The sequence below is a fragment of the Epinephelus lanceolatus genome, chromosome 8 (genome assembly GCF_041903045.1).
Source record: "Epinephelus lanceolatus isolate andai-2023 chromosome 8, ASM4190304v1, whole genome shotgun sequence".
Taxonomy (NCBI): Eukaryota; Metazoa; Chordata; class Actinopteri; order Perciformes; family Serranidae; genus Epinephelus; species Epinephelus lanceolatus.
The window spans coordinates 14,243,764-14,267,531 of record NC_135741.1 but is presented as its reverse complement, the minus strand read 5'-3'; the positions used below and the strand labels follow the sequence as shown (position 1 = coordinate 14,267,531).

The window sequence follows — 23,768 nt, the reverse complement described above, 5'->3', positions numbered from 1 at the left end:
AGGGTTGTTTCTTGCTTAATAAGTTTGCTTTGTGGATCATCTCTGTGCTGAAAGAAAGCTCTGGAATACACAACCTTTAACACGTGACGTGTAGAAAATTGTTGAAAATAGTTTTGCACTGCATAAGCATTAAGAGAGCAATTATATTTCAGTCTGAATAAGGACTTTTGGCTCTAACTTTATCAATGAAAGTACATGACAAAATATTTATACAGTGACAAAAACACGGAGCTGAGCAGCAACAGTACTCCTCTGAAATCGATGAGTACATGAATGCAACAGAAGAGTGAGACATTTCATGTAATCATACAGTGGTTGTAGAAGTTTGACCTCATTCAGCTGCCACCAAATTTGTGCATTGTTTTTCAGTATGTTGTTTAATTTATGACAAATACATTTGACTTACAACTATAACACCTCCTGAGAGTTTGATTAAATTTCCAACCATCTGTCCTTTTCAAATGACTACCGTTTGGTTTGCAACATCTCCACTGAGCAGCTCTATAATGTAGATTACATAAAGTATGGTTTGTGTTTGAAAAGAATGATGATCAGTCACACAAATGCTGCACCATTAAACTAAAATTAATCATATTTTATTGTTCTGGGTTTGAAAGAAATATGAGAGACACACCGCAATATTTTTCGCCTGCAGCCAGTGATCACTCAAAGCAGGGTGTCACTACCTCATTGATTGTTTTTGTGTTAAACTGAAGTGAAAATAATTTGGACTTTAAAGTGTTCACTGTGGATGCAGTGAATGCATTAAGTAAATTAGAGTATTTTACACGAAAAAACAGAAATATGTTAGATATTCTTTTTTAGCTTTTTCGTCCTAGCAGGTGTAATTGTGTCTCTTATCACTGTATAAAATGTCCTGAAGCTGGACGATATTATCTGAAAATAAAATTAAGGTATAGAATATGGCAGGATTAGTTACATTTTGTAGATTAAAAGTATTATGAGATTGTATCTACGGTGCCAAATGTCCAAATATGCCTGATGGTAATTCATTATGTTTATCATCAGAAGCATATTAAAGATGACTGAAATGATCATACAACCCAATAATAGTGAAGCAAGTATTCTCTCTGGGGTATCTATATCATAAATTGCAATTGTAGTCATACCTGTGTTATCTGTTATTGCGTCATGTGTCTAAATGCATTGAAATTTCATACATTAAAAGCCTGTATTTACATTGGATTATGCCTCACACAGTGCACATTTACTGTTACAATAATCTATTGATACTAACCGTTATTTTTAGTTATTTGCTGTATATACAGGATGCAACAGGTTCTTTGAAACTATCTTGGGTTAAAATCAGTGATAACATGAACTATTAGAATCAGAATCAGCTTTATTGGCCATGATACACACAGCTACAAACAAGAACAACAAAGCTGAACATGGACTTAAATGTTTGACTAGTATGTACAGATATATACAGTGAAATTTGCAAATATGATAATAGTGCAGTAGTGCAGAATGCAAAGGGTGCTGGGATAAATATAAAATGATTAATGTCACAGGCTGCTTTATATGCATGAGGTGGGTGGATATGACAGCATACAGTATGTACAGCACACCTAGATTTATATTTGACACTTAACGGTGTAACATTGGTTTGAGAAGTGGGAGGGACACTATAAAATGGGAGATACAGGGTCCTCCTGCAGAGAGAAATAGCAATTTGAATCTCATTTTCTGCATTTCTACATATATTTAAGGGCTATGGTGAGCAAAACAAAATCTGAGAAATAATTAAGTTGGTCATCAAAGTAAACTCTGCCAGAATGGTACTAAATATGCTAAATTTGATTGTCCAGTGTGGCATTTTTCAGCCAGGATGTGATGGCCGGCCAAACAGTAATATTAAGACAGATTTTTGTGGATAGATAGATATAGTGGTTATGGTAGGGTGTGCATTAAAAATAAAATGCGTCATTTACAGGCACAGTGGATGTCTGTCTCATAGGGTTATGAGGAAGAATCTGTTATTTATTGTCAGCCTAATCTTTAACTAGCAGGTGCAAATTTATAATATAGGTTTATCTTATTTATAAAACATTATATTGACTGATTTGGGGTAATCCAGATGGTTTTGTTTTGTCTTCATGCGCTGATTCATTATGATGCTCGCCTTTACGAAAACAGTGGAGTAACTGGAAACGCCTCCATTTCAATAGAGCCCCATTGTTTAGGGAGACGGGCGGTCACAATGGATCGAATATGTATGAGCTTTATGTCAAAGACTATAGAGCCCTTTCCCGCGGTGCCTGGGACCAAAATGAAGCGCACCTATCGCTAACACAGTCACAAACAACGTTATGCGGAGGCTTCAGCCAATCACGGCCGCGTTCGATTACATCGAGGAGCAGAACTGACCAATCGCTCGCAGAGAGCGGTTACGGCGAAAACGTGGACTCCAATCCTCGTCGTCAAGGGCGTGTACTACAAATCTTTTCTTCACAGCGTCGTTGTGTACGGCAGGATACCGTAGCCCCGTCTGCATCTTGTCTGCATTTCATGAATGACCAGAAAATAAGGATTTTACGAGCCAGCCGCCACACAGTAAGATTCTATCGCTTTTTCTACCAGTGAACGGTAACGTTGAGGCTGTCAGTTGGTGTAGATACGCTAGCAACGGCAAGCTAACGTGAGCTAACGTTGATGGTACGGTAGGTTAGCTAGCTAACGTGGATAAAGAAAGGGGATGAAACCCTAATACGAGTCGTTAGCAAGCAGGCAAGGCAGGTAGACAGTAATGTGGTTGATACAATGGTGGTAACGAGACAAAAATATACCGGCAGCAGCTCCTCTTTGTTGGCTCTCCTCCATTTCTGCTATACAATGCCTCCGGCTAACGTTAAATGCCCTGTGTGAAATCCCACCGTAATGAGCGTTAACTGGCTAGTAGCACAAGCTAACAGTAGCTGAGGCGTTAACAGCCGGGTATGGACAGCTCGGTTACCGGCTAGTTAGGCTAAAACCAACACGTTCACCTCTATTACAGCAAATAGTTCATATTTACTAATACAGTGTGTAATAAAAGCGATCATGCCGTAACAAGTAGTTGGATGTTGGAGATGATTATGTCAAACTTGCTGACACGGATCATTCATTAGAACGGAAAAGGAAACCCAAAATACACCTTGTTAACTCGCATTGGTTTACCTGACATTTACTTTTCCTTTTATGGATTAACATTGGCTTTAGAATAGAATAAAGCACCGTTAAACGATACTTCTGTCTCTTACCACAGACTCAACATGTGACAGTGATCTGAGCTCAGAGGCATGGAGGAAGCAATGAATCACGTTTAGCTTAACTTATCAGTCCATCTACTGAAGTCTAAACTGACAGCTCTTTCTGTAGCAGATTGTGATTTGTCTCACTGCATGGCTTTCTCCTGATTAGGTCAAAGAACATTTTTTTAAGGTTCACATTAATTAATGGAGGATAATCCTGAACTTTGTTTTAACATTTCACTTTTAAAGACGTGGCATGCATAGATTCATTTACTGACTAGAAATCTAGCCTGCTAACATGATTTTACCTCAGCTGCAGTTGCTATTTTTGGGCCACAGTTTCATGTGCCATTTTTATGCAGTAGCTAGCTACCATGTGTTAAGATCTGAGGACACAATCAATAATTTATCAGCTTCCTGTCCTGTGTAGTGCTTTGCAGTTAGGACACTTTACAGTGCTTTTATAAGGACCACCTGACAAGAAGGATGTGCACATAAAAGGAGTGTAGCACCACTGTATCTGTTTCCCGTTTCCATTATATCGAATTCAGCTCATCTTGTTTTATATTTTTTATTTTAACTCATGCCTAGGAAATAATTTGATATATTTGGTCCGTCAAAGTTTGAAATCATTCCACCAGACTGCGTAACAGGCTGCTGGATATCATTACAAACACTGACTTTAAAGCTTCATCGTGCCGACAAGGCGTGTTCATTGTATCCGGCACCATATTACACAAGGCATGGTGTGTCTGTGTATTGCCATGGATAGACTGTGAGTCATCCTCCACAGTATTACACACTCTTCCTCTCACTCTCATTGATGAGGTAATCTCTCGACTGAATGGGCAAAGCAACTGTAGTTTCACTGTAAGGTCAGCAGCAGACAGGCTTCCTGATGATGTGTGTGTGGTGCTATTAGTTAACATGGTTTGACAGTTGAGTCCAGGCCTATCCATTTCCTGTGCTAATGACACACACTGATTACAAAACGACTAACATAGATGGAAACATTTATTTGGCACCTGTAATGATATTGGCAGCCACTGAAAAGAATACAGCTGGTATAATATATTGTGAGTATATTACATATTGATAAACACTCTTTGTGTATTGAGTATGGCGCATTTTAATAGTATGCTCTATTCATGGAAATTTTTCATAGAGCTTAAACAAGTAGTGACTGGTCAAAGGTCAATAATGTGCAACTCTTAGGTCATTTTTAAGCAAAAATGCAAAATACTCCCTTGTTTTAGCTTGTTAGTTCTGAGGGTCTGCTGCTTTTCTTTGCCACGTGTGACAGTACACTTAATATCTTAAGTCTTTTAAGTGTTTGCTTGACAAAACAAACAATCTTTAACATTATCTTTGGGCTTAGGAAATTGTGATGGACATTTTTATACCTTTTTCTGACATTTTATGGAACAATTGAAATATGCAGTTTTTTCAGTAATGCAACTTAAACAAAAAAATGTATCTGGTAACAGTCAGACAGGTTTCAAGTATTACTGGTATGTCCAGTCCTATCCTTAGGTTTGCGAAAACTGAATTCAGGCATGTGTCGGGGAGACACAGGGGGAGACACTTCACTCCTCTAGAGCTGTATGCTATTAACCTGTCATGATGTCTTTCCAAAAATCATTCCTAGTCTTTTTGGAGCAGTGTAGTCTAAAAGTGAACTAAAAGTTGCTCAGGTACAAATACTCTACCTTAAAAGAGCTGCCAGTTTCTCATTCTGAAAGGTTTGACCTTCGAGACACATGCCACGTGTCTCTTCATCAGCTGATTAGGCTGTAACCCAGACTGTTGCCCCAGTGCAGTAGGTCAGACCAAGGTCTGGACCGCAGAAGGATAAGGATATCAAGGATATCAGACTATATAGTAGATAAGAATGCACAAATCAACTCTCCAGAAGTGCAAAGGATGGACTAAATTGATGGGATTTTGCCTCAGTTGGAATGGCAGCTCTCAAGGCAAGGTGTTCTTTTATTTTCATGGGCAGTTTTATATTACATTTTCTTTTGGATTGCTAGCCACTGTAGCATGTAAAGAAGAACAAATTGTGTTGCTCTTAATGAAATCGTAGGTGTTTGTTTTCCTATCCTGTTATTCATTTTTTGGCATTGTCTCTCTCTCTTTCTCTGTCTGTGTTGTGCTAGTGGTTTATTTTTTCCTATCAGTATGTCAGCATTGTCTGCTAAATGGCAGCCTGCCTGTCTTTCTGTCTCAACAGATAGCCCTCTCTGTCAAGTCTGTGCACCGTGCCCGTTGATTTGATGCGTCTCTACTCATACCTTCAAGCTCATTTCTCCTATTCATGAAGCTATTGTGGAAAACGGCACAGATTGCATATCTGATTCTTGTAAAATATGTAACAACAAAATGAATATAAATCATGTAAGACATCAATGACAAGCAGCAGCAGAGGGAGGAGAGCCAAAATATGTCAACTTGTCATTAAAATTTACACAATGATGTGTGCAGCAAAGGATTTACAGTCGTTCACCCTAGGAATAGGCCCAATGCAAAATCCCCTTTGTACACAGTATATTTGTAATGCATGGTGCCATACATAATGAAAATATGTAGTTTCCCAGCTGAAATGAGATTGACTCTTAGGCTAAGACACAGATTCAGTCAAACACTAACCTTTGCAGCTTTCTGATCAGATTTAAATATACAGTATTTTTTCTAATGTGCTTAATCTGTTAGTCAGCAGTCATGCTTAGCCATGTGTCATGGTCTAATCTCTCAGTCTACAACTCCAGCCTGTCAGCCTGCCATACTATCTTACAATAAGGCTGCTAATCTTGAACAGAGCTTCTGCTAGCCTACCACCTCTCTTCATTATACTTGGCTTATATCCAGAGTTTCACAAAGGTTCATCCATAATAAGACAGAATACTGTTTGTAAGACCTGGGTGTGCACTCTGCTTTTGTGTGTGTTGAGCTTGATGCTTTGGAAGAAACCAACGTTGAGCTGCACTGTGTCTCCACTTGTAAGGGATTCATTCTGCAGCCTAATTAACACACTTGACTGTAGGTCAAAATCACTCAAGAATGAGCTCAGCAGTAATCAAGACATCTTTAATCCCAAACCGGAGCACCAAACAGTCTCACCTAAAATGGAAGAGAAGCCAGTTTTTTTAAACAGTTTTAATAGCAACAGCATTGAATATAGTCAATCATGTACTCTCAAATTTTAGCTTGCCGCGGAGGGCCCATTAGTGGTTATCTGATAGCTCTCAGACAGACCTGCTGATGGAGCCAGAGCATATCCTGGGTCAGAGACTGCATGGCTTTCATAAGTGATGCAATTTAGCTAACATTTGATGATCTTAGCAATGTTGACAGGGTTGTAATTGATTTTAATTTGTATAAAGTGAGAGGAAGCATTTGGGCCCCTCAAATAAGTGACTCACAGACAGCTGCTGTCCACATAACATGTCAGCTTAAATATGTAAAGCAATGGGATTCCTCTTCCTTTTCTTTCGTTAGCTTAGCTGCCATGTTTCCTTCATAGCTGGAGAAACAGTTTCAGTTGTCAACCATGTTATCAATAATCAACAACTCATTAAAATTTTATGTAATACAAAAAGCAAGTTTAAGAAAAGATTAATTTGAAACTAGTTCTGTTTTTGAGGTACAGCACAAGTAAATTAGGCCTTTGAATTATTATTATTTTCAATAGACATCGATTCATTTTGAATCAGTTGAATAAGCACAAGAAGCTTGAACAAAATGCCAGCACACAAAACCGCTGCTCCTGCTCTCACTCATCCTGTTACTTTTAAACCGACAAATATAATAATTCTATGAAGCAGGAATCTTGTCAGCACATAAATTAGATGAGCTCAAACAGGTATAACACATAAAACAAAGCCTAACCCATCCTTCTATCAACAAAAAGGGTTGTAGCCTCTAGGGAAAAAGAGAAAGATGGGCTGCCCAAGCACAAGGCTATTAACATGATCAGATGAGTCATGTATCATCAGTTTACTGGAACATAAAAAAAAACTTGCAGTTTTGGAAAGGATTATATTGTAAATGTTGAAGAGGAAGCTTCTGCAGTGAATTGGTTAAATTAAGAGATGCAACTTCCTAAATTTAAAATTCTCTCATCTTCTCTCAGTTCAGGATGACATTTATGATTTTTGGTTTAACAGAAACATGTTCCCTAACTACATTTAGGAAAATAAAATCTTATCTCAGGACATGAATTTAACGACCATGTTAACTTGACAACAAACACTCTAAATTGGTCCCTTTGTATTTCCTGTTGGAATGTTTTGTATGTGAATGACATCGGCTGACATTAAGTAAACATGGACCCAAGCTGTTGCCTAGCAATGCAATTACAGTTAAACTTTCTGTAACAGAACCGCCCTAACTTAGGGATTTCCCAAGTTGAATGAATCCGCTTTTACGTCTGGAACCTCCTGTCTGCGATAGGCTTGAGACAAACCCTCGCTGTGGACTTGGCCCAGAAGTCAGGAATCCTAAAAAAGACTGACCTTGTCCTAAATTCAGAATAACTGCTAAAAATGTCAGTAGCACTGTTGTAGGGTCTGTATGGCCATGACAATGAAGATGGGGAACAATATGAAAACCAAAATGTAATGACTGAAAGGTTGCTCAGACCGTATGATTAAATTTCCCAGACCATGTATTAATGGATACATTGACCACTAACATGATTAATAATTAGAATAATATTTTGGAATTTGATCAACCACATCATTTGACAAAAGTAAGAAATTCGGCTCAATAATAATAACTGTGAAGGTTCATGAAAAAAAAAAAACAGTTGTTTTTTGCTGGTCACCATTATCAGCTTAAGCATGTTTACATTGCATAAATTAGCCTAGCAGCTAGCAGAGTTTTCCTCTACTCGTAGCCTAACAAAGTACATGTATTATTTGTACTTTAACATCATCTCTCCACAGAACAGCTCTGTTGAAATTCAACCCGCAAGCATATTTTTTCAGCCTGACATTGTTGAACAGAGCAGCTAAAGATGCTGTGTTGCTGCTAGAAGTTAGCAGAGTGAAATGCCTGACCAGACAGGTGCGTCCTGTTTAACTCATAACGGCATTGTTTACATGAGCCATTTGTTTTGTCTGTTGACCCATATTTTCCAAATATAAAATATTTCCCCACTGCAGATTTATTCCTGAGTAAATAACATTATCCTCATTGTCTGTTTCTTGGCTGCTCACCATTATCTGCCTGATGCTGTTGATGGTGACACAGAATTTCAAATTAGAGGTGTATCCTAAATATGATGATATGGATGGATGTTTTCACTTGGCATCGATGATATTGCATCGTTGATCATTGAATAGATACATCAATCCAGACTGCTGATTCGTTAAACTCCTAGTGATTATTTTAGCAACTGATCATTAACATCTAAATTGGACTGATGCTCATTCATGCATTCATTTGTCAGGCACTGACTGTGATGAAGGAACTTATGATGAATGAAGGTGGGTAGGATTCTGAAAAAGAAAAATAATGGGTTGAGCTGAAGGCCATTAGCAGGTACTGCCCCAGAGGTTTAGGGCCTGAGCAGTGTATCCATCTCTTAATCACCTCTTAGCACTGAGCCCCTAAGTAGGTGATATGGAGAAGGCCATTTCACCACATATTGCACTAGGACAGTGAAATGGATGGTGTTCTTTACTAAGGGTGCGAATACTCTGCAATTATAGCCCACTTCTACTGGATGGTCGTAAACAGCATTTAGTCTGTTTGTTGACGTTTCGCATAAATCATGCTATTGTAGAGCTGAGAAAGAATAGCACATGTGTGGGTATTTGGCATAAAAGAGGTGCTCCATTACTGTGGAAATAATCAACTTTATAGCTCTGTGTGAGTAAGAGACGTAGTGCAGCCGTGTAGGCGCAGCAAATGGGACTGAGGCATGTGTTAACTCGGGGTGTAGCTGGACACGATAATTAACTGTGGGAATGTGGCGCATCTGTGCTATGAGTACCAAAAGAAGTGTCTCATTCTTCGGGAATAAGTGTGCTGTTGTTAGTTGGATAGTTCTCTGAGAGGCCGGGGCTGCATGAGCAGCTCATGAACTATATGGAGTGGATTCCACAGCCATGTTTGTGTATGTTCATGGGATTTAATGAGGGCTTTACTGGTGCGGTGAGTCACTGGCTGATGACGGAAGTGCAGCACCCTCCCAATTACAGGGTGTCAGGTTGCTATTTAGATTGAAACCACTACCGGAGAGAATAAACACTACATTTTCATTATTGATCCAAAGCGGCGGGCCTTGAATTTCTTTCTTGGTCAGCTAATTTTAAAGAAATATTTCATCCATCATGTGTGTCAGTGAGGGCTGTAATTGGGCACAAGTATTTGTCTTTCAGTCATATGTTGACAGCCGGCCAGCTGTTTAAATAGCATCTACACAAAACCGCTTCAGCATCCCCTCAATTCTTGAAGAAAGCCTGTGGTTTTTCCTGGTTACTCATGTCGTTGTGCTGTAGTTAACTCTGTATCATCCACCACAGCCCTGCAGTCGCACTGATGACAGAAAAATAGGCACCAGCCCTGTTCCTTATCCCTGACTCAGATTGTCTTTGACCTCATTTCAGTTTCTGTGGAAAGAGTATATGAATCAGGGTTCAAATGTCAGTTAACGCCAAAATGTCACACTTACATTAAGTAGTCTGCTATGTGATGGCTCTGCTTTGATTTGAAGTAATACAATTCAATTGTAAGTGAGGACTGATTTTGATTTGTTAAAAGAGCTGTCAAATCAGTGTTTTATGCTTTAGGTTATCTGCCAATCATCAACATTAATAATGATAATTCAGAGTATTTACCAATCCCAGTTGGATTTGGAATCAATCAGATAAAAATGTGTAGATGTAGAGATAGGTACATGGTGCATTTCACATCATTCCTAAAATTTAGAACACAATTAAATGACAAACTTGTAAGCACAAATCGAGCAGTTATGGAGCAACATTAGCATTCATTTGGATTTGTGTTCCAGTCCACCTGGTGAATTTTAGGCCAATGTTCACCCTCTTTTATCTCTATTTTTAGTCTCTACCAACTCCTGAGGGAAATATCTGGCTCTTCAGCTGCTAAATGCTCCACTGTGTTCACCAGCCAGCTGCCAACTGTGCATGTCTGCTGTTTGGTACTGAGCAGGTAGTGCACAGTTGGTTTTTAGAGCTTTTTCATTCAAGAGTTGCCCACTGTGGCTGAAAATAACGCTTTGAGAGTGGTGAGATTGAACCAAGCAGTAAAGTTAGTGGTCAGACAACTACACAGTGAGTTAAATACCACTCAAAATCCACAAGCATATCTAAGGTAAGGCACACACATGCACATAACTACAGAAAATGTGTTGTGTGCAGGGCTGCTAATTCACATGCATTAACAGTGAGACTAATGCAAATGACGTGTCACATGCCCTCACACCACACGACTGATTTATCATGCAGTGAAAAACGATTTTTGAACTGATAACATCGCAGTGTGACACTGACAGCGCATGGACTGAAAGCAGCAGACCAGTCCTCATCAAAAAGGCTGCTGCTTGGATTTTGAAGCGCGTCTATTTGTGCTGTTACAATACTGTTATTTGGAGCGGCCAAAAAGGACGATCGTATTAGATTAAGTAAGTCTTGTTGAATCAGTGACATCACCAAAGAAGACCTCATGTGATAAAAACCGTTTCCATATTAAATAAGAGAGTGGTGGTCAAGAGAGCTAGTGAGGGAACAAGAGAGGATCAGTGACAAGAGCAGATGAGTGAAGAAGAGAAATAAAACTTTCTATGCGAATAGTTCATCGCTGTTACATTCTGAAGCAGAAATTAATAATCAAGCACTCAGCAGATTGTGTACTTTGGAGAGAGGCATGTGGAGTTTTAAATCTCCTTTTTCAACTCTTTAAGCCTTCTTTTGCGTCAATTCATAGCATCCACATATGGCTGCTCCCTTATTGTCAGTCGAGAAACTTTATCTCAAATCTCACTTTGTCAGTTAAATTAGTGCTTCCTTAGTTTATTAGTTGCATCATTATACATAGAACAACACAGGATAACAGCATGGCAGGCTATACTTTTACAAACTGAGTCTTTTCCCAGAATTACCTAACATCAAAACTAACTTGAATGTAAATAGGGGATATTGATGGAAATGAAGATAACGCGAGCAGCGCGACAGGATAGCTATGTGTTGTTTGCCTCGGAAATGCAAACAGGAAAGGGCAGAGGGGTCTTTTTAGTTCCTGTGGTTCCACAGTTCCTGGAAGTGTTTGGTTGAAAAGGGCTGTGATGAGAGAAGGCAGAGTTGTCTTGTCTGACAGTCCCCGGAGCAAAAGGACTGTGAAGGTGTGGCATGTGAAGGACTGTTCCCAGAGACACACTGACGTCAGTGGAACACAGCTACCAGCAGGTTTGCAGCAAACATAGAGGTAGCTTGAAGTGCAGCGTGATGAAGGCAGCAATAAGGGCAAAGTGCATGTTTGTTTTTCAGATAGGCCATGTTTATGGTTAAGTATTTATGGTTTTGTGTTTTGGCACTTTACAGGCACCAGCTGGTTTATGTCTAGTATCACAGTTTTATTTTACTTTTGCTTTCTTTCCAAAGTCTCAAGTGATGAAGAGCAGATTTCTCGCTCTCAGCTTTGTTTTCTTTTGTGTGTGTCTCCTTCTGTCAGCAGTCAGCAATAGAAAGGCTCCTCCTCCAGTCCCACCCCGCACCACATCCAAGCCCCTCATCTCAGTGACGGTGCAGAGCAGCACAGAGTCAGCCCAAGACACATACCTTGACCAGCAGGACCGTGGCAGTGAGGCCAACAGCCAGTCAGGCCGCAGCAACTCCTCTGACAGTCTCTGTAGCATCCGCACGGGCAGTTTGGCTAAGGGGACTCGACCTCCACCAGTCCCTGTCCCTGCTGCAGCTCCTGCACCCGCTGTAGGCTCTGTGCATCCTGTTCCAGCCCCTCGTGACCTCCCTCCCACCACCGCCAACACTGTCACCACTACTACTACTTCCACATCTACTCAGTCCCAAAATGACACCCTGAGCGTTAGTATCACCGTAGAGCAGCCCCCGACTGCAACCAAGAGGAAACTGTCCTCTATTGGAATTCAGGTACGAATTTTCTGCTTTTCATTAATGATACAGTCGTAGTGGAAGGAGCCACATTCACGGTTGTATGTGACGGTTTTGTTTTTGTCTGTGACGTTTCAGGTGGATTGCATTTTGCCAGTCTTGAGAGAAGAACCACTACCCCTGACTGCCCCCCTTAAGTTTCAGTCAATTGGAGTTCAAGTGGAGAACGGCAGGCCGTAAGTGTACACTCACATGTGGTAGGATAATGAAGAGGTTGTTTAGATCAAAACAAAATGAAAATCTTTTTAAAGGTACATTTCACTTTAATGAGAATGAAGCTTTTTGCTCGCAGTTTTTGCTTTGTGACGCACCTCGCGTTTCTGCGCTCTAAGCGCCTGCCGTTTTTGTTGGAGTGTTCTGAATGCCTCAAGTTGAAAAAACTTCAACTCAGAGCAGAAAAACGCCTCACATCATCTCCGCCTTCTCCCCATTGTCCAATCGGATGATTTGAGAGGCAGGCCTTCTGTGGTGGTCATGACAACAGGTTTACAGCTGGCAGCAATAGAGGAGAAACTGGTGGTAGTGAATGCTGGATACCCAGAGCTATACGGCCCGACGATAGACAGCAGGTTGCCAAACAGCCCTTGAGTCATCCTAAAATATGCATGGAAAGGGCCATTATGGAGGTGAAGCTCCTGGACCAACGGGTAGTACTCCCCGTGATCCACCCTCTTCTTTAGGGTCTCATGTACCCACACAGATCTCTGTTCCCCTGTGCCCAACAAACTATTTACAGACAGCCTCTCACCCTCAACCAGAGCTACAGCAAGTACCCTCTGCCTCAACATTTTGGGGACTAGATACTAATTACTGTCAAATAAATACAATAAATAAACAGTACGTTGATTACACGAAATGTTAGGAAGTGATGGGGTGGTTGCCTGGCAACAATAAAAAGGCACAGCAGGCATTTTTTTCACTAGTGGCATTCAGTTAGAGGAAAAAAAAAAAAGAAAAGAAGGCAGTGCGGCGAGCCTCAGGTTTGCAGCCTGCAAACCGCTTCCTGTGTGATCAGGGCCTTAGAGATTAAACATGGATGTTACTGTTGCTTGATTTAAAAATGTTTTAAAAATCGGCTTTGCAAATTTTTAATTAAAAAAGGAAATGCATTTAACATGTTTGTTAGAACTCAAGGATACACACAGTATGTTTTGGTCAGTAACTCTGAACCTAAATGAAACCTTTATGTAGAAATGCCCACACTGATCAACCGCTGATCGTTATAGGGTGATATTCAGTGAAAATATGCGATGGGGATTAATGCTTTCTACTTGCAGAGGGGGGCGGTGGTTTGGGGGGTGGATTATCAGCGACTACTACTCAGCTCTCCCACGTGTGTTGTATTTATTTATAGGTACTCTTTAGGTACTCTGTTGTGCTAATACTTACATTACATTACAACTGAACTCCCACTTCTGCAGCATGCGGCATCCTCTTACCTGCCCCACGCCACATATCCACACACCTCTGGGTCTGTGTGCACAATGCAACAGGAGGGAGAGAGAGGTCACAGTTCATACTTTAGTTGTTTTTCTACAAACTGTCATATAATACTGTTGTACCATCCTTTATAACAAATAAATGGGCAGATATGGATCTTTCAGTATCGGCAGCGAAAGAACATGATAAGGGCATTCCTACTTTTATTTATTTACAACAAAGCTCAACAGGGTGCCTGCCTTTATTATTGTGACAATTATTTTAACCCCACTGCTCAGCCCTAGACCTCCTGTCTGCTGTAGCTCTTCTCCTGCTTTTCCCTCCATAACTGCACACACTCACTCACTCACACTGTCACTCTGTCTTTCACCCATGTGGCTGGTGAATCTGCAGTCTGTGCAGCAGACGCTGCTAAGGTCATTCAGCAGTCAGCCTGGCAGCAGCACAGCAGCCCAGGGCTCTGATTGATGTCCTTTTGCTCTTGTTTTGACTGTAGTGAGCTGAACATAGTGAGAAACGCGCCATTTAAACTTTTCCAGTGCACTGTAATTTCCCTTAATCACATTTTGTTTGACAGCTTGCTTCCTTTTGTCCTGCTCATTATCTCTGAAACAGCAGTTTGCCAAGCTTTTATGTTGTATACCTGATTTGTTCCTAATTCGCTCCCTGCTTACCATCCCCGATACGGCGTGTTTCCTGACTCTTTGTGCTCCTGTGCGATACATGGTACTGCACCATCAGCAGCCGTAATGGCCTGCCAGTTAAGCTCACTGACCCCAAACTGTTACTGTGGAACATGTTTGACACATCACTACATGGTCTTATTTATTTAATTGTCTGTCAGAAACTGATGTTTATGCATGTCTCTGCAGTCTCAGCCGGGACAGCAGCATGGCGTCCAGACAAAATACAGAGTGCGAGCCTCAGGAGCCCCAGGATGCCGCGCCCACAGAAAACAACACAGCCAACTGCACCAACAGTCAAACAGTGAATGCCAGCGCACCCAACGGACAGGACAAAGCCATGGAACAGCAGCCCCTTAAAAACAGCTCAGCCCCATCCAGGATATCCACCTCGCCCCTCGAGACCCTGGATCCGGCATTAGACCCCTCCTCGCTGCCACCGCCAGATCCCAGCCTGGAGACCGCAAATTGCAGCTCCCACGGAGATGCTGTTCAGCCCAGCACGCCAGCTTGCCTCCGAGACGGGAACTGGTTTCTGAAGCTGCTGCAGGCGGAAACAGGGCGCATGGAGGGCTGGTGTCAACAGATGGAGCAGGAGACCAAAGACAACAAGCTGTCAGAGGATGGTAAGTGACCGAAAACAAAACATTAAAGCCTCATTTACACTTGGCATTTTAGTCTTGTATCCTGATAAAATGTAGATAATATTTGAGAATCTTTATTAACACTTAATAGGGCATTTTAAGTAACTTAGAGTACTGGCATTATATTATTATAGTAGTGTGTGAGAGAAAATTTAATGCAAGAATACTAATGTAAATGGATCAACAACAGAAAACAGGTGCAATTTTAAATTCTATTAAACCATAAATTCAAAGTTAACACAAGAAAAATCACCAAACTTTCTGTTGCTGCCTTACATTGTTTAAACAGTCGCTCTGCTCCCATTTAGTTCAATGTCTGCTTGGTTTGCATGAGCTAACACAGCAGCAGTGGCTAACATCAGACACATGGCTGCCAAAATGGCTTGACTCTGTCATTACACTTGTTAGTAACCATTAGGTAATGTAGCCATGTGATGCTAACGGTTAGCTCTGTCACTGTATGTGTGCGGTTGGACTCTCACCAACTGTTACCTGGAGTAGAAGTCACACTGTCACTGCAATAGTCTCATGATAGCCAGAGAGAGAGCAACGGCAGGGCAAGAAGGCACTGATCAAAGCAATACTCTACACACAGCTCTCCAATGAAATAAGATTTTACTTATTTTGAATAGTAAAAAAAATAAATAAATATAATAGTCAGGTTCACGTGTGGGAGGTTTGGCGGCGATTACTCTTTATATTGAACAAATACTGACGTCGAAATCCAGCACTTGCCAAGGGTTGTGAGGATATACCGGTATTGATGATAACCATCATACTTAAAAAATGAAATACTGATATCATGTTCATAATACACATGTGATAATATTGTGTAAAAACAATTTCTTGCTTTGTCTCCCTCCCTTAACACCATCTGGTGGCCTTTTTACTATCCATCTAGTGTAATAGCTCTTTTCAATTTTGCACATTTGTGGTTACAGACTCTCTCCACCTCCCGCTACACTTGTATTTTGAGTGTAATTCATTTGCCAAAAAAGAGACAAAATGCACAACAAACAAAATTCAAGATGAATTTGATTGATAGCTTTTTTCCTATATTTTCTATAGATATCGCTACAAGGGGCCGTACACATGTTGCGTCTTTATCCGCCTGGAAATTGCAAGGTCGTGCCCTTGGTGATACTTTTGTGCCTTTTGTCAGCCAGCTTTCAAGAGCACGGCGGCAGGTTGCGTCTAAGGTTGCTAAGCAACCCTATCAAGCACCTTATCATAGCCTGTTAACCTGAGTGCAGAGCTGATCTTCTTCAAGGCACTGTTTATAAGTGTGTGGGCCTATCGTTCATGGGACAGATGTGAAGCTCTGGCAGCCCTGCACCAAAATGATCAACTTTTCCATATTTACCACAGATATGATATTTACGGAAGAAGGAAAAGATATCTGTCAGTTATGATTGGTTGGTCCTCGTCACATGACATGCGGTGCGCGCTGCTGCATTCCAAAAGTTGAACTCAGTTTATCTCAGGGTGCAGCCGTCACGCCCTGAAAAATAGGCACTCAGGAATGCGTGTTTACCGCGACGGCATCACTCTGGCGTTTAAGCACGCCTGCTGGGCGTCTACATTAAAAACAATGAATTTGAGGGCGCAAAAAACTCTCAATGTGTACAACCCCTAATGGCATTATCATGAACTTTTGTGGCTGCAATAATGGTGTAGTGAAAATATGATATCGTGCCAGCTCTCATTTATCCATCCCTAACAGCAGTGCCATACAGTAAATGCAGCTCTGTTGGCCAGATCAGAAATCTGATAGCATTTCATCTTTGATTTCCTGAGCTATATGCAAATCAGAGTCACCCATACTCCAGTTCAGATTGTGGTGGTAAGAGAAGAATAAGGTTTTTTTAAAAAGCATCTTTGTTGATGAGACTCCACAGAGGTCTTTACAGTAAAAGACAAAAGAAAGATGTAAAATAGAACCACAATATAAACATAATAGACAAAGTACAGTAAATAGCTTGTTGAGTCTGTAACATGAAGAATTTAATTGATGTCCCTGTTAGTCCACAGACAGGGGGTTAGCTCAGGCCTCATCCATGCTGACCGTGGACAGTGAGCCACAGTCTCGACACAGTCATTACTGCCATCGACTCACAGTAGCGCTGCTCATTGGAGGGAGAGTACACTTTGTTTTAGCTGTGACGGAGCAACCGCAGAGTCATTTCAGTTTTTCATCTCCCAGAATACCACTCAGGCTTTTAGGCAGATCTATCTCTGCAGTGTCTTAAATATGAATGAGCAAGGAGCAGACTAGATGTTGAGGCTTCGTCAGATTATCATTCCTTCTGCTCTCTGCAGACCTGAATTATGAATTTCCATTTACATGCAAATATTAGAGGCGGAAAATAGCTGAATAAAGAGTAATTTGTTATCCTCCCCAAGATTGAGTTAATATATTACCTCTAAGAAAATCATTTACTGTCACAGAATGTTAATTTTAAATGTTAAGATAAATATTTCATTACTAGACAACAGGAATAAACCACATAGTCGCTCCCTCTTATATCTTGATGCAGCTCTCCTTGTCTGGATCTCAAAGTAGCTGCCTTTTTACATCCTTTTTGTAGAGTTACGTATCTTTTTTGGGCTCAAAATATTTCTAACTCCTCACATCTTGTTGATGATTTATCACATTCTTCTCTTTCAGTGTTGGGAACGATCCGCAGTGCAGTCGGCAGTGCTCAGCTCCTCATAACACAGAAGTTCGAGCAGTTCAGAGGGCTCTGTAATGAGAACTTGGTGAGTGGTTTCATTACATCCTATTGATTCTCTCTCTTGAAATGCTACCCCACTAACTACATGTTTGTGTTAGCCTCCTAAACTCTTACTGACCCAGTTATCTTTCATCTGTCTCCTGCCATAATCATTTGTCCTGCACACACTGACATGCAGAAGCCTTCCTGTTACACTACATGTAGAGAGGACGTGATCTTTTTTTAGGCAGAACCATGACATTTTTGAGGATTTATCTTGTCAGATTTACTGTGATAGATTTTTGTTCACTTATCTTACTTGACTTTATTGTCTAGCTGTTCCTCCCTGCAAGATTTTCTCTGTTACAGTGTTGAAATTTAATGATCTCTGCAGGTTGATTGGTGTCAAATTTAATTTCTCCTTATCCATTTGCTTGAAGGGAGGCTGCTGAGGAAATGTGTGTGGGGTTAAATGCGATTAAATCTCTCTGATTTGACCACTTTTCTGTACCGTCTCGTTTTCCCCTCACTAGAACGTAAATGCCGACCCACGACCAACAGCACAGGACCTCGCAGGGTTCTGGGATCTGCTACAACTCTCAATAGAAGACATCAGCATGAAGTTTGATGAGCTCTACCAACTGAAAGCCAACAACTGGCAACTTCCTGAGAAATCAGAGAAGAAGGTGATGATTGGTGCCAGACAGTTTTAATTATACTGAAGGTTTTTAGAGTAGAGAAGTAACTTGAATAGAGTTGTTTTCGATTTTGTATCATTGTAAATTAGTCATCTTTTAAGGATTTGAACTGTTTGTCCGATGAAACAAGCTATTTGATGCTGTCAACTTTAGCTGGGAGATAAAAAAGACAGTTTTTGATATTTTTCATAGACGAAGTGACTAATCGAGAAAATAATCAGCAAATAAATCAATAATGAAAAGCGTTTATAGTCCTAAAATCAAACTTTGGGGAGTTAAACTTTACACTGACTTGATAATCGAAGGGTAACTTTGACATTTTTTAAACTGGACCCTTTTCTTACATGTTTTTGTGTCTAAGTCACTAATGGAAACAACAGTTTTTGAAACTGGTCCAGTATTGAGTAAGACAGCTGCAGTCGGCAGCAGCCATGTAATGTCACCAACAGGGGCATTTGTGCACCGTCAGTTTACACAGGTCTGACAACATTATCAAAAGGATCCCTACAGAGATAGACCTGTTTGTTACAAAGTAAGATCCTTTTTGTGTAACCAGAAACAGCCGTTATATTGCTCTAACCAGCAACCATTTAAATGAACATTAATTTTATCTTTGTATCTTTGTATCATCACACTCGAGGGACAGAAACAAAATATAACTCACAAAAGGCGTCTGGGTCCCTCTTTTTATTTATCCAACAATCACCAACTCTGGATTGGTCAAAATAAACCCTTAAATCACCCTGGTAGATGTAAAGATACTCTACAGTCTGTTTTTGATGTCCCATCTTCCTCTCGCTCCATATCTGATACTTTCACATCTAACTGGGCAAATTAAGGGTTTATTTAAACCAAACCAGTGTTGGTGATTGTTCCAACAGTGGAAAGACGAACAAAGATGGTTTTTGCGGGTTTTATTTTGTTTCCATCGACTTTGAAATACTGTTTATTTAAATGGAGTTAGGTGGGTTTGGCGTTAGTGATTTTGAGACTGTTTCTAGTTAAACGAAAAGGACTTTACTCTTCAAAAAAAGGTCTGTTTCTGTAGGGATCCTTTTCAATAGTTTGTCAGACACTTAAAATAACAATCTGAGCCTGTCAGTGGCAAAAACAAGCACTTTTAGTGCATGTAAATTGACAGTGCACAGAAGGATTACATTGCAACCTATTTTGCAGCTGCCAGCTGTAGCGGTTTCGCTCAATAGTCCATTAGTCACCTAGACACAAAAACAGGGGAATATGGGGCTCATAGTTGGCATTTAATAGTTTACAAATGAGAGTTTATCAGCACCACTGGAAGTTGTGTTTTCATCTTGTACCACACCGTACCTTATCCCTTCTCCTTCTTGATGTGATCTCTTCAGGATGAAAACAAGCAGCTTCCATCATCTGTGCCAAAGAAGCAGACTAAACCCAAGCTGTCAGCAGGGAAGGAAAGGAGCGTGGACTCGGCCGTGGACAAACAGCGGCAAGAAGCCAGGAAACGTTTGATGGCAGCGAAGCGCGCGGCGTCAGTACGACAGAACTCCGCCACGGAAAGCGCTGACAGCATTGAAATCTACGTCCCCGAGGCCCAAACCCGTCTCTGAGAGCACCGATCATCAAGGAAAAACCCTGACTCACTTCAGACATTCATTGACACAAAAAAACACACAGACAGAACAGAGACGAACACACAAATGTACAACGGATGCACAGAGTCCGATCCCTCGTAGCAGCACAGCTGATGAAACGCGGGGGATCACAGGGCACCGAAACAATCCAGAATAATGCAGATCATCACCCTGCTGCCATGGGACAAAAATAACCTTGACAGATGTTTAATACTATTGTTATTATTGTTATTATTGACATTATAATAATTATTATCTCCTAAAGTATATCAGGACTGTCTTAAATGTGCAAGTATCTTGGATAAGGACATCCTGTACCTTGTGAGCTGAAGAATCTTGGTATCCCAGAAGTTTACTCTCTTAAAAACTCCCTTCACTGCTGAGTCTACCGGCAAGTTGTGGCTGCCTGGTTTACGAGCTGAGCTACCATCCACACACACTCAGGACACACATGCAGGTGTACTCACTGTCCACAGAGTCTTCCTGTTCTCTATTTGTATTAGGCTGCCACTCGTCGGGTGTGGCGTGCACGCTTTACCCTGTGCGCATCATGAGATGGTGTTAATGTACTCAGAGGTTTAAAAATGCAGAGAACCAGAGGAAGGCAGTAGCATATATATTATAAATATCACACTATTACAATGTTCATTTTGTAAATGTTGTATACCAGATTATTTGTTAGAAAGAGGTCAGTGTTCAGTACCAAGGTAGTTTTTTATAGATCGAGTACATGTACTGTCATGATATATTAGCACTTGATGCAATCATTCACTCCACCTCTCTCTATCTCTCCTCTTCACAAACGCACACTACACAGTCTGTGTCTGTGAACACCCATCGTTAGTCTTACATTTGTTTAGTTTTTTTTTTTGTTTTTGTTTTTTTTCTCTCGTGAAGGGATGTGAGGAATGACTGTCCTGCCGGTGAGCTACAGAGGAATGTATGAACTCGTATGCATTTACAGCTCATGTTCGACTTGATCACTGCACTTTTTTTCCCATTCACCTCGGATCAAGTTTGCTCACCTTCGTTTGCCTAAATCATTCAGACTTTCACTGCATCCGCACACGATGTAGGGGACCAAGACATTCACCACTCGATAAAGGCATTCCCATTCAACCAGACGACGTGTGATAGGGTAGGGGTTTACGTGCCACTGGAAACGAAATGGAATAGCATAGCAATAATAAAAATCGTACAAGAGCGAGCAATGCAGTAGGTACCCAGTCTTAAATTATTTAACATTTCCAATAAAACTTTCTTAGCATGAAGGATGAATGTTTATTTCTTGTATGAACTGACTGCCCTTGAAATGATTAAAATCTCAGGTTGAATGCAAACTCAACAGTAGAAAACCACTATGGATGGATTATTTATTGTATAACCACAAATTAACTGACCCAGTGCTCAGAGCCATCGACCAATATTTTAAATCCAGACCTATTAAACAAGAAAAGGTTTGGTGCAGTGAAGTAAAGGCTTAATTTGACTGCTGATATCGGCAGTCGTTGCCCTTTCTAGCAGCTTGAACTCCCACCCATTTGTTGAGGATGAACTGTGGTACATTATTTTTTAATTTAAATTTTACTGTCATTGACACGTTAGAGGTCGACCTAAACATGTCTTGACTTCTGTAATTATAATAATCAATGGTGCTGCGAGGGACTAAATATTGTGCCAAGACGGCAACGATCACCAACATTTCAGTGTCATTTGATGAAGCTTTTATTTAAAGTGATTTCTTTTTTATTTTATTTAATCTGCTCATAAATTGTCTGTGTGCGCATTCTCAGCCAAGTTTGTGTTTGCATCACTCCAGATATACGCTATGCCTCGTCTCTGTCTCAGCTCGTGACGCTTTGAGTGTGGGACTGAAATAATCTCCATGTTTCTCAAATGGAAACACAAGTGCCAAAGGGTACATGAGTGGAAACTAGGCATAGCAGATACTTGTGCACAAGTGTAGGTTGACTCACTAGGTTTTTGTTTTCTCTGTGGTGGTGTTGTGTTTTTTAAGTAAGAGCTGGCTCTCCCCCTACTGGTCAGTCCTTGCATGACACTCCAGACATCTTGTCCTGCTCCATTTTGAATCTTTTAGTTAACATCACACGAGAAATGACGTTGAACTGGGAATGCTGACACGACACCAAGTTGTTGATTTTCTTATTCTCTTGTTTGTATTACATCAACAATGGACATGTGCATTTCATTGTCCAAAGAAATCATTAAACATCCCTTTGCTACATGTCCTGGTCATCATTCTTGCTGTCGTTTTTTTAATAGCACTCATCCATGACACACTGGTAATATTAGCTGCTGAGTTAATATTACACACAGATAAATCATAATAAGCATTAGATTAGACCTTTCTATCGTTACTGTGTAATCTCTAAAAAGCATGGCCTTCTGACATATAAAAATATACAAAGATCCTTGCCAGTGAATTTTCAGTACTCCTTTAAATGGGTCTTGCAAATGATCTGAAACTATTCTATCTGTGTGAGGCATTCAGGGTATGTACTGTACGTAGGAATTTATAACTGTGACTCACGGTGGAAAGTCCTTTTTTTCATATCATTTGAGAGCCGGATCCCTTTATTTGCCCACATACTGAACTTTAAGAGAGCATGACCTGATCAGGGATCTTCAGACGGTTTGTTTACCAGTACTTCCTGAGTTTTCAAAGGGCTACAAAATGGACAAACGATGACCAGAACTTTGGAGGCAGATTAATGTGGACGATCCAGCTAGGAAAATGAGCAAAAACTATGTAGTTCCAGATTATCTTGTACTGACGAACATTATTTTACAAAATAAGCACATATCTTACAGACGAAGGGGTTGTTTCATGTTATGGTGTATTAGTTAGACACTGTGAGGCTAGTTTCTTTTCAGAGAATAAAGACTTGTGATTGCAACGCGTTACGTGGCATATTTTCTGTATGAAATAAGATGTAGAATTAAAGAGGAATGCCACTCAGCTTTTTGGAATGCATGTATGTTTTTCCTCTGATATATAAACAGATTACCTCAATTCTATCAATTGTTGTTCTTGGATCTGGAGCAGAAAAAAATAGTGTCCAGAAAACCTTTCTCTGTGATCCCAAAGCAGTGTTTGTTCCTTTTTGTGCTCAGTTGTTTTCTTTGTTTTATAACTTAAAATAAAATGAGGGTCAGTAAAACACTTTCATTTGGTCCACTTAGTACGTGGTCACACAAATAATGCTCCTCCTAGCAAGGACCAGAAACATACAACACATTGAGACATGTACTAATTGACCAAAAATATGTGGACACCTCAATGCACATACTTTGTCTTGTAGGTCAGTGGTTCTTAAAGGTCCAGTATGTAAAATTTAGTGGCATCTAGGGGTGAGGATTGCACATTGCAACCAGCTGAAACTAGAATTCTTTCAGTGTTCATTGTTTGGGAGGTTTTTATCAGGAGCCAAATTATTCGTAAAGGTCTCTTCCTCTTTAAAACAAACAAATGGAGAATAAAAATCCTTAAAACACAGAATAAAGCTAGTTTATGTGTTTTTAAGTTACAACGTCAGGCCTTTGCAC

General features: G+C 40.5%; 1 protein-coding gene across 6 annotated transcripts in view; it reads left to right on the top strand.

Moving 5' to 3' along the window:
- dlgap4a (discs, large (Drosophila) homolog-associated protein 4a) overlaps nucleotides 1-22,446 on the top strand; it is a 132,129-nt gene extending 109,683 nt beyond the window's left edge. For 4 of the 6 annotated variants that reach the window (XM_078169884.1, XM_078169880.1, XM_078169881.1 and 1 more), the window contains 6 exons: nucleotides 11,955-12,388; nucleotides 12,488-12,585; nucleotides 14,722-15,158; nucleotides 17,845-17,936; nucleotides 18,424-18,576; nucleotides 19,953-22,446. In XM_078169884.1, the coding sequence (XP_078026010.1) occupies nucleotides 11,955-12,388; nucleotides 12,488-12,585; nucleotides 14,722-15,158; nucleotides 17,845-17,936; nucleotides 18,424-18,576; nucleotides 19,953-20,177 (1,439 nt within the window). In that variant the 3' untranslated portion in view covers nucleotides 20,178-22,446. Of the gene's footprint in view, nucleotides 1-2,430; nucleotides 2,578-11,951; nucleotides 12,389-12,487; nucleotides 12,586-14,721; nucleotides 15,159-17,844; nucleotides 17,937-18,423; nucleotides 18,577-19,952 lie in introns of those variants that run through there. The other 2 variants (XM_078169882.1, XM_078169883.1) reach the window with 2 other exon arrangements.
- The last annotated feature ends 1,322 nt before the right edge of the window (nucleotides 22,447-23,768 follow it).